General features: G+C 42.0%; 1 protein-coding gene across 1 annotated transcript in view; it reads right to left on the bottom strand.

The window, feature by feature from the left end:
• Nucleotides 1–14,544, bottom strand: part of LOC310992310 (NACHT, LRR and PYD domains-containing protein 3-like) — a gene marked incomplete at both ends in the record, with an annotated part of 31,843 nt that overhangs the window by 10,637 nt on the left and 6,662 nt on the right. Inside the window, 4 exons of the mRNA XM_083980324.1 lie at nucleotides 4,836–5,012; nucleotides 5,524–5,706; nucleotides 7,336–7,509; nucleotides 8,489–8,662. Coding sequence (XP_083836450.1) covers nucleotides 4,836–5,012; nucleotides 5,524–5,706; nucleotides 7,336–7,509; nucleotides 8,489–8,662 — 708 coding nt within the window. The remainder of the gene's footprint in view (nucleotides 1–4,835; nucleotides 5,013–5,523; nucleotides 5,707–7,335; nucleotides 7,510–8,488; nucleotides 8,663–14,544) is intronic.

Here is a 14,544-nt window from a genome sequence, read left to right as displayed (position 1 = left end):
TAGTCTTAGTCTTAGCTTCTTACTACTTATTAATAAATCACCCACTGCAGTTGCACAATCAAATGAGCGGAGGTTTTTTTTTTTTTTTTTTTTTCAAATGAGCGGAAGTGAGCAGCACACTACAGGACCGGTACTCAGAAGTTACTGCAGAACGCTCACTGAGTGGCAGAAAGAGGAGAGTTTAAAATCAAGTCTAATATGTCTAACTTTGTCAGCATGTAGCCTACATCATGCATGACCTAACAGAACTGCAAAACATTGTGAGGATACGTCTGACTTTGACCGAGTTACATTCAAGAACCTGCTTTCAACCACGGAAAATAAATTAACTCAAGCGGAATTTTTTTTCCGATCGATCAGCTGTGTTTACCGTTTCATGTGTCATAGTTCTGATGGTTAGAGAGATTAATTAGTCCTCGTAAGAGTTTTTCAGAAGAGGAGCTCGTTTTTTTCCGACTTTCGAGTTTCGAGAACAGCTGTAATCTCGTCCCTCTGCACCTGTCTGTCACTCTGCCGGTGCCGCGGTCACACTGTGTGTCACAGGATTTATTAAAACACACAACGTATTGTAGCTACGGATTGTCGAGTCCTTCTGACCTCAGTTTGTTTTGATACTACATGTTTTACCCGGTTTATCTGTGTCCACCGCTGTCCTTCACCACGTTGAGTGTCTTAGCTCTTTTGTTTGAAACGGGAAAAAGTCGCTGTAGGAGCCAATATTATGTTAAAGAAAGTTGAGTGTTTTACTGTAGATTACAGCGTGTTATATTAGTTGTGGTTGTGTTATACATTATTGTCTTTTATTGCATAGAGGTCAAATTTACCACAGCACCTGAAGTAGGCGCTGCTCATGCATACTGCGTGAGGCGCTGCACATGCGCATTGTTTTGTTTTGAAGAACTTGTAAAAAGTACAAGACGTGGATTAGCAGAGTGGTAATAGGTACAGGAAAAAAAAGTTTTTTTGACCGTCAATTTCAGATGTTACTGTTGTGGACCGTTGTGAAAGCCAAGAGAAGCTTGGAATGGTGTGTATTAATGGATACTGGATTCTGCAACGAGAAATAAAACAACGAAACTACGACCTGACTCTTCGGTGGTTTGTGAGTAGGCTAGTTAAGGAACACAAGACAGTAACATACGAGTCGAGCCAACTGTACCTGCCTACTGCTAATAAATCGAGTGGCTTTGGAATTAAAATCTACGTTTGCCACTACAGTCGCAAAAAAGATCTTGCTGCTATCTAAAAAAAAAAAAAAGGGTTCGAAGATCAGTCGACTACGGCAAAATCTGCCGAATCAGATTCGACTATGAAAATCCTTAGTCGAAAACAGCCCTAAAAATGTTACTCAGCAGCAGTTACTCAGCACTGGAGTAGTTTTTTCACCAAGTACTTTCTTACTCTTACTCAAGTAAATATTTGGATGGCTACTTTTTACTTTTACTTGAGTGATATTATTATAAAGTAACAATACTCTTATTTGAGTAAAACTTTTGGCTACTCCACCTCTGGTCCTGGTCTCAGGAAACTAAAACTACACACATTCAACTGAAGTCTTTATCTGAGTCAAACGCTCTGACTTTAAGATCAGATTCAGATCATCTCTGTGAACAAAATGAAGACTGCTCTAACATGTGTTTGTGACAGCGCCCCCTGAAGGTTGAAGTGAAGTGAACAGACATTATTGATGAGGACTGCGTGAAATGAGCTGAAAGTGAAGAATCATTGTCAGTGAGAGAGAAGAACAACTGGAAACATGAGACAACAACTATTTCAAACGTCCTTCATTCATGACATCAACGTCAATGATTAAAGTTCTGAGTGAAGATCAATCAGGTTCAGTTGTGGATCAAAGATCCAAGATCTACAACAGTAACAGTCAGTGAACTGACCTCAGAGTCTCCAGTCTACAGTCTGGACTCTCCAGAAAACCACTCAGATCCTTCACTCCTGAATCCTGCGGGTTGTTGTCACTCAGGTCCAGGTGTCTCAGGTGGGAGGGGTTGGACTTCAGAGCTGAGACCAGAGAAGAACAGCTGATCTCTGCCAACCTGCAGCTCTCCAATCTGAATAAATGAAAAAAGCAGTTGAGGACAAAGCTCCTTGTTGACAGCGTTCAGTGTCTCATCTGTTCAGAGCTGAAGAAGCTTCAGAAAGAACAAGTTTAGATTATAGCTGCTGCGCAGCAATGGGTCGGGTCCGGGCTAATTTTGGAGCAACAAACAGGAGAATAGGAAGACAGGACAGTTGACCTTATAATGTTCAATTTGCACCAGTTGAAGATTGAACCCACAATATCTGGAACCAAAGACCTTTGTCTATCACACTGAGCTAATTGACAAGTGGCAGTTCAACAGTGGCTTCACAAATTGAGTAAGCCAGTCGTGCAGGCAGATTTGAAACCACAGTAAAAAGAAAAATCAGTTTTTGAGGTAAAATTCTGATATGTATTTGTCAAACATCTACTATGAGTCTAAGATGTTAGGAGCCTTCGTACATGGTCCAGTCCAAGCTATTTGGATTTTTCAATTTAGAGGCTTGCTGTACTGCCACCATCAGTACAACTGTCTTGTGTTTCATGTTGAGGACATCTGACATTTTGATCTGTCATCATCATCATCATCATCATCATCATCATCATCATCATCACCCTTGCTGGGTCTCGAACTCACAATCTCTGACACCAAGAACCAGCTCCTAACTCACTGAGCTAATTAGCTGTTAGTGAGACTTGCTGTGTAGCTTCATTTATCGACTCAGGGAGTCAATGCCCGGGCAGCTGTTGTGATGAAATGGTCAAAATGTCAGAAATTCAGTTATCTAAACAAAAATCTGATAATACATAAATTGCATCTTGACAGCATGGAAATGTTGGTGATTTGTTTTTAATGATACATGTTTTGCTTCATAAGAGAAAATATGATGTTTAAAAATTCCAACCTCACATTGACTGCAGTTGTTCCCATGAGAGCAGAATTCAAAATGTTCTAGAAAATTCAGTTTTTGAGATAAAATTCTGACATTTGCCAAACTTCATCAACCATGACTCCAGAATATTCTCTTTTTTTTCAGGAAGATTGAAAATGTATTTATCAAAAATTTGATGGTATATGTTTACAGTACTGTTTACAGTCAAACGTTTTCATGCACTGTAGGCTCAATTTTTGATTAATCAGAAATCCGAGAAACAAGTTTTGTGGAGGACAGTCTGGAGATGCTTTGTAGCAAGTTTGGTGTCAATTGAGCAAAAATTGTGGGAGGAGATACATTTAAAAAGTTTTACAGTTATCGAAAAAAACAGAGTGATGGACTTCATAATTTGTAATGAGTTTAAGTGGACAAAAGTTTCAGCAGTATTGAGGCTACATTGTGGTGAAGTTTCAAAACTTTAGCATCTACCGTTGGTTTGGTAGGAATTTTTAAAGTTTTTAAATTTAAACGCTTATTGTGCCCCCCCTAGGAGGGGGGGGGGGGGGGGGGGGGGGGGGCACATGTCCTTGGAGTTGAGTAAATCTGGCATGGGGTTGGATGTTTCTGTAAATTTTGGTGAGTTTTCGCCCATGGGAAGTATGACTTCCTTGGAGGAAGAAGAAGAAGAAGAAGAAGAAGAAGAAGAAGAAGAAGAAGAAGAAGAAGAAGAAGAAGAAGAAGAAGAATTCCTAGGAATACAATAGGTTCCCGGCAGCTTAGCTGCCCGGACCCTAAAAATCAAAGTCCAACAGCTGAAGCAACAGAAAGCAGGTTAAACAGTCACACAGAGAGAAAATAGCTCATTAATATTCATGAGAAGCTGCTGCTGCTTCAACACAGACACAGTGACTCCACCTCTTCACCTGTCAGCTCCACCTGTGGCTCCATCTATACAAACTCATGTTGTGCAGCCACACTGATCAGAGATTTACTAACAATGCTCAAGTTTTCAAAGACAAGAAACACGTGAGGCTGATCTCTGTTTTCATGACAACAAACATGTGATAGAAACACATGTTGAATGAAGCAGCTGATGAAGCTCAGAGACAGAAAAACCTGCTGACTGACTTTACACATTGAACCTGCTCCAACTTCTTCAAAGAGCTGAAACCAGCACACACACAGATTCTTATTATGGGATGTTGGGCTGGAAGGAAAACAATCTGTTCTCCCATTAAAATCACTTTTCACTTGAATAATCCAGTATGGACTCATAAAAGCTGAGGTTGATGTTTAACACTCCTGTTGTGGACACAACCAGATGTGTTCAGGTGAGTTCAGGTGTAGAGCTGCTGGTGTCACCTGAACAAAGAGCCAACTGGTTTTTATTCTACACATGATGAAATAAAATAAAATAAAATAAATGCATGGTGAACATTAATGTTTTTAATAATGCAGGAGGTCAGAGGAACAATTTACAGCTTCAGTTCTCTGAGAATCTCATTCATATCCAAACAAATAGAAACTGTAAGTGAAATATCTCTGACTGAATCAAATCCAATGGAGTCTGGACTCTGTGAATCCAAACTGAATCCATCCAGCAGATCCATGGCAACGCAAGCTCTAATGCCATATTGGCTTTGAATATTTCACTACAAACATCACAGAGCCTCAGGAAAGAGGAGGAGCCACCAGCTATTGATTATAGATCAGTGATTGTCTGACACATTACATGTGTTTCTGTAGTGGAATTGGAATGTGAAGAGAAACAGAGACTGGGCTAAAACCAGATAAGAAGAAAACGGACGTCACCATGACGACCCTCAGTGTGGATCAGTATAATATCAGCCTCATGTCTGCAGCTCAATGTCAACACAACTTTCCCATCACATTCATCTGAGCACAGAAATAAAACAGAGTCTGACCTCAGAGTCTCCAGTCTACAATCTGGACTCTCCAGAAAACCACTCAAATCCTTCAGGTCTGAATCCTTCAGGTTGTTGTTGGAGCTCATGTCCAGGTGTCTCAGGTGGGAGGGGTTGGACTTCAGAGTTGAGCCCAGAGAAGAACAGCTGATCTCTGACAACCAGCAGTTCTCCAATCTGAACAAAGAATAAAAGAAGTACACCATTCATTCACCTCTTCATGTAAAACTGATCACTGCTGCTGACTTCAGGACAGTCTGTCAATATAGAATCAATATCTGATCAGACATGTTGGACTAAACACTGACTCCAACACTTTTATTCAGGACTGAACTGGATCAGAGTTTAAGGGTCCAGTCCTGATCCAAGACTAAGGTATTTCTTGGTCCTGGTCTCAGGAAACTAAAACTACACACATTCATCTGAAGACAAACCTGTTGACAAACCCCCTGACGGTTGAAGTGAAGTGATCAGACATTATTGATGAGGACTGAGTGAAATGAGCTGAAAGTGAAGAATCATTGTCAGTGAGAGAGAAGAACAACTGGAAACATGAGACAACAACTATTTCAAACATCCTTCATTCATCACATCAAAGTTAATGATTAAAGTTCTGAGTGAAGATCAATCAGGTTCAGTTGTGGATCAAAGAGCTAAGATCTACAACAGTAACAGTCAGTGAACTGACCTCAGAGTCTCCAGTCTACAGTCGGGACTTTCCAGAAAACCACTCAGATCCTTCACTCCTGAATCCTGCAGGTTGTTGTAGCTCAGGTCCAGGTGTCTTAGGTGTCTCAGGTGGGAGGGGTTGGACTTCAGAGCTGAGACCAGAGAAGAACAGCTGATCTCTGACAAACTGCACCACTCCAATCTGAATAAAGAATAAAAGCAGTTTTCCTCCAGTTTTCTTCTTCTTTTTTTTATAGCCGAAGTTTGAAATAAATGGAGAGCGTAGGCTCTTCAAGGGCCACAAAGATGTTTTTCAATGGCTCAAAAGTTTTATTTCATTTATTGAGGTTGGTCAGACCACATGTGATATACTTGTGGTGGCAATTTGCTGACATTAGTATTCTCCTTGTAATAAGTAGTAATGTAGTCTTTGTAGGGGTTGTAGTCAAACCTTGTAGCAATCCTGTTAACTCCTTCAGTGGAGACATTTGTGTACTGACTACAATAAACCTGGGAGCAGAGGAAGGACACTAGGATGACCCACATACAACCTTGTTTACTAACTGATCTAGGCTGTAAATTCCTATAGGTAAAACAACAACTGGGGTAGACATTTGTTAAGTAATACATCTGTTGAATTGTTTTATGGCTTGGAAAGGCCAGTGCTTGTAGTAATGGAGTAACCAGAGTCATAAAGTGGGGTATAAGATGGGACTGCCATCTCTGTTCTGGGGGCACTACTCTGAACTGCTATCTGCTGTGTGGTTCTGTGTTCTGTCCCATTATCTTGGCTGCATGCTACCTCTCCAGTCTTGTTCTTTGACTCTCCACTGGCAGAACCAAAATTTACACTACATACTGTACTGTAATATCCAAAAGATCTCCTTTTTATTCAAAACAACAACAAAAATATGCACTTGAATAAAATAAATATATACACTCCTTACAGGTGAAGCATAAGCACACAGACGTTCCGCTTTTCAGGGTTCTTATGTGATTCAGAATGAATACAATCCCATCTTTAATATAGGCTAGTTTCAAATGATAAGCTAGTTTAACGTTAGGTCGGAGGGTTTTCCCCCCTACCTGTTTATTGACAGGGTTGATACTGACAGAGGGAGATAGCCTGATTAAAAGAAAAAAATCCTGTGACATTTTATCTAAAACTCCCGTCAGCTATAAAAAAAATTATGAAGAAATCTGGATTGATTTCTCACATTTATCAGTCTAAATCATAGACTGTATATTGTCTAAATAGGCAAGAATATAAAGGTTTATTAATCCAATTCAGACGGCACAGAGAGAGAGAGAGAGAGAGAACTGAAAATGACAAAGCTGCTTTGTGGGTACGTCGGGGGGGGGGGGGGGGGGGGGCTCTCTGTGATCATGGAGCAGAGAGTCAGCAGCTGGATTTCGCACCCACGGTCAGTAGGCTATTAGTAGGTATAAACAACAACCAACACAACGACCATATTCACTGCATCATTACATTTGTGGGAAGTTATTACAACATTGAAAGTTGAAGATTTTCACTTCCCCAAACGTAATAAATCTCTACAAACGTAATAGTGAAATTGCGTGTTACATTTGTAGTAGGCAGCGGCTATTACGTTTGTGGAAAATGTATTACATTTGCATGATTATTACATTAAAAGCTGCATATTTTTATAACTTTTTTGGTTTATTACGTTTGTGGACATTATTATATTGGCGGGCGTTACAAATCCATGACGACCCTCAGTGTGGATCAGTATAATATCAGCCTCATATCAGTGTCAACACAACTTTCACATCACATTCATCTGAGCACAGAAATAAAACAGAGTCTGACCTCAGAGTCTCCAGTCTACAGTCTGGACTCTCCAGAAAACCACTCAGATCCTTCACTCCTGAATCCTGCAGGTCATTGTGGGTCAGGTCCAGGTGTCTCAGGTGGGAGGGGTTGGACTTTAGAGCTGAGAGCAGAGAGGAACAGCTGATCTCTGACAAACTGCACCACCTCAACCTGAAAAAGCAGTACAACATTAATTCTTGGTCCTGGTCAGAGGTGGGTAGAAACACGCTACATTTACTCCATTACATTTACTTGAGTAACTTTTTGGATAAACTGTACTTGTAAGAGTAGTTTAATGCAGCATACTTTTTACTTTTACTTGAGTATAATTGTGAAGAAGAATTGGTACTTTTACTGCGTTACACTGAGCTACATTCTGCTTGCTACTCGCTGCTTTTTATCGATCCAATGCGTGATCTGTTTGTTTAGGGTAACACACACACACACACACACACACACACACACACACACACACACACACACACACACACACACACACACACACACACACACACACACACACACACACACACACACACACACACACACACACACACACACACACACACACACACACACACACACCCACACACACACACAAAGAGTTTGACAGTTCATAGTCCTCAGTATGCATACGTAGGTTATTGTGGCTGACTTTGCCTTACTTTGTCACTTTGTAAAGATTAAATTTATTGTCTTAGTTGTTCAGTGTTGTTCTTTGACAATATCGTAATTTGTTCATTGCCGTATTATATTTTTGTGTATTTGATTACGTTCATGCACTGATTATTTAACAAATAAAAGGTTACTCAGCAGCAGTTAGTTACTCAGTACTGGAGTAGTTTTTTCACCAAGTACTTTCTTACTCTTACTCAAGTAAATATTTGGATGGCTACTTTTTACTTTTACTTGAGTAATATTATTATAAAGTAACAATACTCTTAAGTAAATGTTTTGGCTACTCCACCTCTGGTACTGGTTTCAGGAAACTAAAGAAGAAGAACAACTGGAAACATGAGACAACAACTATTTCAAACCTCCTTCATTCATCACATCAACGTCAATAATTCAAGTTCTGAGTGAAGATCAATCAGGTTCAGTTGTGGATCAAAGAGCTAAGATCTACAACAGTAACAGTCAGTGAACTGACCTCAGAGTCTCCAGTCTACAGTCTGGACTCTCCAGAAAACCACTCAGATCCTTCAGGTCTGAATCCTTCAGGTTGTTTTCACTCAGGTCCAGGTGTTTCAGGTGGGAGGGGTTGGACTTCAGAGCTGAGACCAGAGAAGAACAGCTAATCTCTGACAACCAGCAGCCCTGCAATCTGAATGAATGAAAAAAGCAGTGAGTTGAGGACAAAGCTCCTTGTTGACAGCGTTCAGTGACTCATCATCTGTTTAGAGCTGAAGATGCTTCAAAAAGAACAAGTTTAGAAAATGAAAATCCAACAGCTGAAGCAACAGGAAGCAGGTTAAACAGTCACATTAAGAGAAAACAGCTCATTAATATTCATGAGAAGCTGCTGCTGCTTCAACACAGATGTAGTGACACTGTGGCTCAATCTATACAAACTCATGTTGTGCAGCCACATTGATCAGAGGGGTATTCCAGAAAACTCAGAGTAAAGGTGCGTTCACACCGGACCAAGGTTATAATAGTTTTTGATTTTTAATTATAGTTTAGTTTTAGTTAGTTTTGACTTCTTTTTCTCTAATTCAGTTAGTTTTAATTAGTTTTTAGAGCGGGTTTGCTAGTTTTAGTTAGTTTTTATTTTTTTCTAAACGCTTAGTTTTAGTTTAGTTTTTATTAGTTTTAGTATTAGTTTTAGTTTTTTCATACTTTGGGTTATTTGTTAGTTGAATGATTCAAAAAGATCAGAGCAAGTATTGTGTAATAAAACTCAAAAGATACCTTTTTTTTTTTCTTTTTTTTTTACATACCAGTACAGTAAAGTAACAATAGGCTTACAGTAGCCTACCTCACATGTTGTATTGTATTTAACATAAAGTAGCATAAAGTGAACACAGCAAACACACACACCTGAACCGGGCCCTACAAACACTGCTGCGCATATCACAGCTGATAATATTGTCGGGACCCCGCAGTAATGTTCTTGTTATGATGTTTAAGTTGTGTGATTTCTGACTGACTGTCAATGTGTACGGTACGGGCCGGGCAGGTTGGATGAGAAGCTGAGGGGCCGGGGTGAGTGAGGAAAACAGCTGTGTGTGTGTGTCTGTGTGTGTCTGTGTGTGTGTGTGTGTGTGTGTGTGTGTGTAGGTGTGTGTAGGTGAGTGAGTGAGGAACAGCAGAGGAAGAAGTGAGAGCTGTCAGATAAGTTTGTGTTATGTTGTTGTAGTTACGTCGGGTCGGACGCTACAATATCAATAACAACGTGTGCTTAACATCGAGGTCGGACGTGAAATAGCCGCGGAGCGGAGCCAGTTTCCTTTCGGTGCTGTTAACCGACTGTGCCAGATGCGCCAGAGCGCGTACCTCTGTTCGTGTGTTTATTCATGAGCGCGAGAGAGAGTACCACACACATTCACGCAGGCTACACACACATACGGGCTACACAGGATACACATACCCACAGACACACAGCTGAGGGGCCGAGGCGCCGCACGGAGAAATGCGCATCTGGCTCAACCTGGTCAGTGGGTGCACCGGAGCAGCCACGGAATCGGCGCCTATATGCCTGAATCGATTTCATATCAATCCGAAATTGACAAAGACGAAAACTAAGGGAATTTTATCTATAATTTCAGTACGTTTTAGTTAGTTTTGTAAACACACAATACAGTTTCAGTTAGTTATCGTTTTTTCATTTGATTATAGTTTTTATTTATTTCAGTTAACGAAAATGTTTTTTCAATTCTAGTTTTCGTCATTTCGTTCATTTTCGTTAACGATAATAACCTTGCACCGGACCTTTTGTTTTTCTCGCTGGCGACGAGTTTACATATTAGTTTACATAGCGAAAAATCGCTGGGAAATCGCTCTGTCGCACGAGATGAGAAATCCCAACTCTCTGGCCGTCAGTCGCTTAGCGCTGATTGGCTGCCGTAATCTATGTGTAACTATGACAACTACTGAAATCATGGAAACTTAATACAACTCCACCGGTCCGGCAGAGCAAAGCCGGCTTGACGTTGTACGCCGCTTGTGGGACTTCCACAACAGGTAAACGGCGGCAGCAGGTACAATGTCAGTCGTGCTGGACCAATACAAACCAGCCCCCAGCAGGCACGCCGATTTTTCCCAGTGGCCACCCGTGGTACTGCAACAAAAAACCCCATGGGGCCCAAAAATGATTTTTCCCATAGACCGCAATAGTAAAAGAGAAGCCTGTAAAACTGTTCACAGGACACCTCCAGCTGTAACCTCCATTAATTACTAATCTTTGTATTCTATATTTTTAAGTCATGGACTTTTTATCCGTCAAAATGTTTTCCAACGGTCAGAAAAGCCACAGAAAAGTCTCATTTCTGGCCGTGACGTCACGGCTGTGTCCGTGCACTCGCAGTGCGCGGTCGTGTGTGTCTCGGGACCGAGGATGCCTGAAGCTAATGAGACGGTGTCCGGCGCTAAAGTCACTCAGAAAAGTGGAAAACACGGCTCAAAGGTGAGTTTTCGTTTGGTCACATCGAGTTAATTTAAAGCAGATATCAGTGGAATGTTTTTGTTAATATAAGTCCTAAATAGTCCTATTTTCCGTCAGCAATCACTTACATGAAGTATTTCAGCCTAAACACGAGTCTCTCCGTCACTCTGCTCTGCTGTAACCCGAGGAGAAAATTTTCCTTGTGGGATACAAGTGTTATCCAATGAGGAGAGAGAACGGCATGAAGGGCTGTGTGTGCAGCCAAGGGATGCGCGTGAATGTGGTGACGTAGCACGAGGACCAATTGATGCCTGACAAGGGCGGGGGCTGCTAACTCATGGTGCGTTCAAAGAAACTCGTACTTTGTGTTTTTCCTTCCTGTGAAGTCATACCAGTTCGATCTGGTACGAGTTCACGGGTCGGAAGTTACGAGTGGCCGTTATAGGGAACTTTCACAGACAACAGGATGGTAAAAACACGAGCTACGGGTTACCTGGAACGCTACCAAGTCGTAGTTGTGACTTGAAGCTGTAACTTACGGTTTCAAAAGCCTGCCTTGAACGCAGCATTAGCCGAAACGGCCGTGAAGCTGATATCTGCTTTAACTTGATGATATTTAATGTCTGTTATTAGTCTCTTGTCAACTCGTATTCTTAAACATAACGTTTTAATTGATGAGATCGCCTCGTAGTGACTGCATTTACTGACGTGAAACCGGACTGTTTTACATTACTTTCCCTGTAAAACCCATATTTTTCAGTAATTCTAGCTTGATAAGTCATTTATGCTGTATGTGTGTGTGTGTGTGTGTGTCTGTCAACAGTGTCTCATCGCGGCTGATGTCCAACACCTGTTGCTCTGTTCACAACGTCCACATTAATTTATTTTTACGGCTTAATTAATGCCACGGTGGTAAAATGTAAACCGAGACTTCTCCAGACTCCTCCATGGTCGGTGTGTGTCGTGTGTGTGGCCTGAAGGTGCAGCTGCTCCCCGTCTTCCACCGGGGCCGGAGGAAGAACCGTGGACGTCCTCCTCCTCCTCCTCTCTCCTCCTCACCGTCGTCAGTGTGTGTTTGTTCAGTGTCAGTATGCTAAATGATCACTTAAACTCATAATATTATTAAATTGTTCAGAAAAAAACAAACATGCTTGTGCCTTTTTTCTTCTTCTACCAAATCCAACATCTGCAGCTGTGTCTGGGGCATTCGTGTTTAATTAAAATGTCTGGTTCTGTAACAGCTGTATTTAGTGGACACTGATATTCTGCGTGTTGTGGAAATATTGTAAGGTTAAACTGTTGAATTACAAAGAGTCTCATCCACCTGAAGGCTTAATGATGATGATGAAACTATGAACACAGCCAGTACAGACAATTATTAAAAGGAAGATGCATTTGCCAAAGAGCTCTAACTTTCTTTAATCACAGTGTGGTTGATAAAAACAAAACACGTGTGACTAAGTTTATAATACCTCCACCAACATCCTGTAAATACAACTGGTGACTGTGCAGCAAGTTAAATATACTATTCAATATAAAAAAGGTAAGAGTAAAGCCCTCATTACATTATTTGAGGTGTTCTGGGGTCATCTCTGTCATGTTTAACAAAAATACAGTTCTGTCAGGACCACTATGTCAAAATAATATTTATTTACTTGCACAGTTTAATTTGGCGGTATGGTACTGTTCTGGGACCCCCTGCTCTTCCACGCGCTTGCGTGGAAAGCCTGAGGCAGGAAGAGCACCTCCCTGCCCTTCACGAGCCATCATGAACGGCATAAGCAGGGAGCGCAGCAGCAAAGAAAACCCAGACAGAGCAGAGCAACCACAAGATACAATGACAGGAGGAGCTGGGGTGGAGGTGGGTTGCAAAAAAGCCGGCAGCAGCAGCAGCAGCAAGGGAGGTGACGTCGGACTAGAGCAGTTTAAATAGCGCGCTCTGAATGCAATTCCCCAATAGGAAGCAGCCACGGGGAGTCAGCTGAGCCATCAGCTGAGCTGCACAGGTGAAGACAGTTACGCTTTGCTGATTAAGAGCTTGACGTCATGGCCTGCCAGAACTAACGCTATACGCTTAATTTCTGTCAGGACCACTATGTCAAAATAATATTTATTTACTTGCACAGTTTAATTTGGCGGTATGGTACTGTTCTGGGACCCCCTGCTCTTCCACGCGCTTGCGTGGAAAGCCTGAGGCAGGAAGAGCACCTCCCTGCCCTTCACGAGCCATCATGAACGGCATAAGCAGGGAGCGCAGCAGCAAAGAAAACCCCCCAAAACAACCACACCGGCAAATCCTGGAACCTCTGCTAAGAGATGCCAGGAGGCTATCTAGGATGGAATTAATTTTTGCCTATAAAATTTAATAGGAAATAAGCCACACGCTACCTCTTAACAATAATAATTATTAACAATAATAATTATTAATAATAACAATAATAATATTAAATCAATTATTTACAATGAGAGGCTCATGGCTTTTTGTGCATCTAGAATGGCTCTATTGCCAGGCGCAGTAGCAAAGAAAATCCCCCAAAACGACCACACCGGCAAATCCTGGAACCTCTGTTACAAGAGAAGCCAGGAAGCTATCTAGGATGGAATAAATGTTCTTATATGATTTAATAGGGAATAAGCCACACGCTGCCTCTTAATAATATCGATGATAATATAATATAGTAATAACAATATGATAATATAATAATATAGACCTAACCAATCATGCCTGAATGAATATTAAATCAATTTACAATGAGAGGCTCATGGCTTTGAGCATCTAGGATGGCTCTATTGCCAGGCGCAGTAGCAAAGAAAATCCCCCAAAACGACCACGCCGGCAAATCCCTGACCCTCTAGCAATACTAAGAGATGTCAGGAGGCTATTTAAGTTGGAAATAAATGTAGCCCCTTAAAAAGGAAATGGACAAAGAACCCCCCCAAAACCAACGAAAGGAGCTGCATAGGTGAATAATTCAATGCAAAATATGATCCTGTATGATCGCTATGGAGGTCGAAACCCAGCGCAAATTAGGCAAGGCAATTTTAGTCTCAAAGGGCTTTACATCCCATCATAACAACATCCTCTGTCCTTAGACCCTCACATCGACTAAGGAAAAACTCCATGGAAAACCCTTTTAACAGGGAAAACCAGGAGAAACCTCAGGGTGAGCAACAGAGGAGGGATCCCTCACCCAGGACGGACAGACGTGCAATAGATGTTGTTACAGACAACAGACAAATTAAGAATAAAGCAAACCGTTCCTTGTGTGACGCTCCGACCGCGTGGCAGCAACGCTGCAAACAGAAACTCCACAGCCCCGGAATCAGCCGTCGCCGGTCAATGAACAGCTGTGTGTGACGCCGCCCCCGCCTGCCAGGTGAGCCCCCCTCCCCCGTCGTCGCAGACGGCGTCCTCCGTTCCAGAGCTTCGCTGAAGCCCCATGACACGTCACCGCGCCAGCCGCCGCGGGTCCGCATCGTGGACGGGGGCGACGACATCGGGAGCAGCAGGGCGAGCACGAACACGAGCGGCGATCCTTATCCCTCATGCGGGAGCCCGTCTTGCAAAAAAGCCGGCAGCAGCAGCAGCAGCAAGGGAGGTG

The sequence above is a fragment of the Trachurus trachurus genome (assembly GCF_905171665.1).
Source record: "Trachurus trachurus genome assembly, chromosome: 10".
Classification (NCBI taxonomy): domain Eukaryota; kingdom Metazoa; phylum Chordata; class Actinopteri; order Carangiformes; family Carangidae; genus Trachurus; species Trachurus trachurus.
The sequence above is the reverse complement of the archived record's forward strand: the minus strand, read 5'-3'. Positions and strand labels throughout refer to the sequence as shown.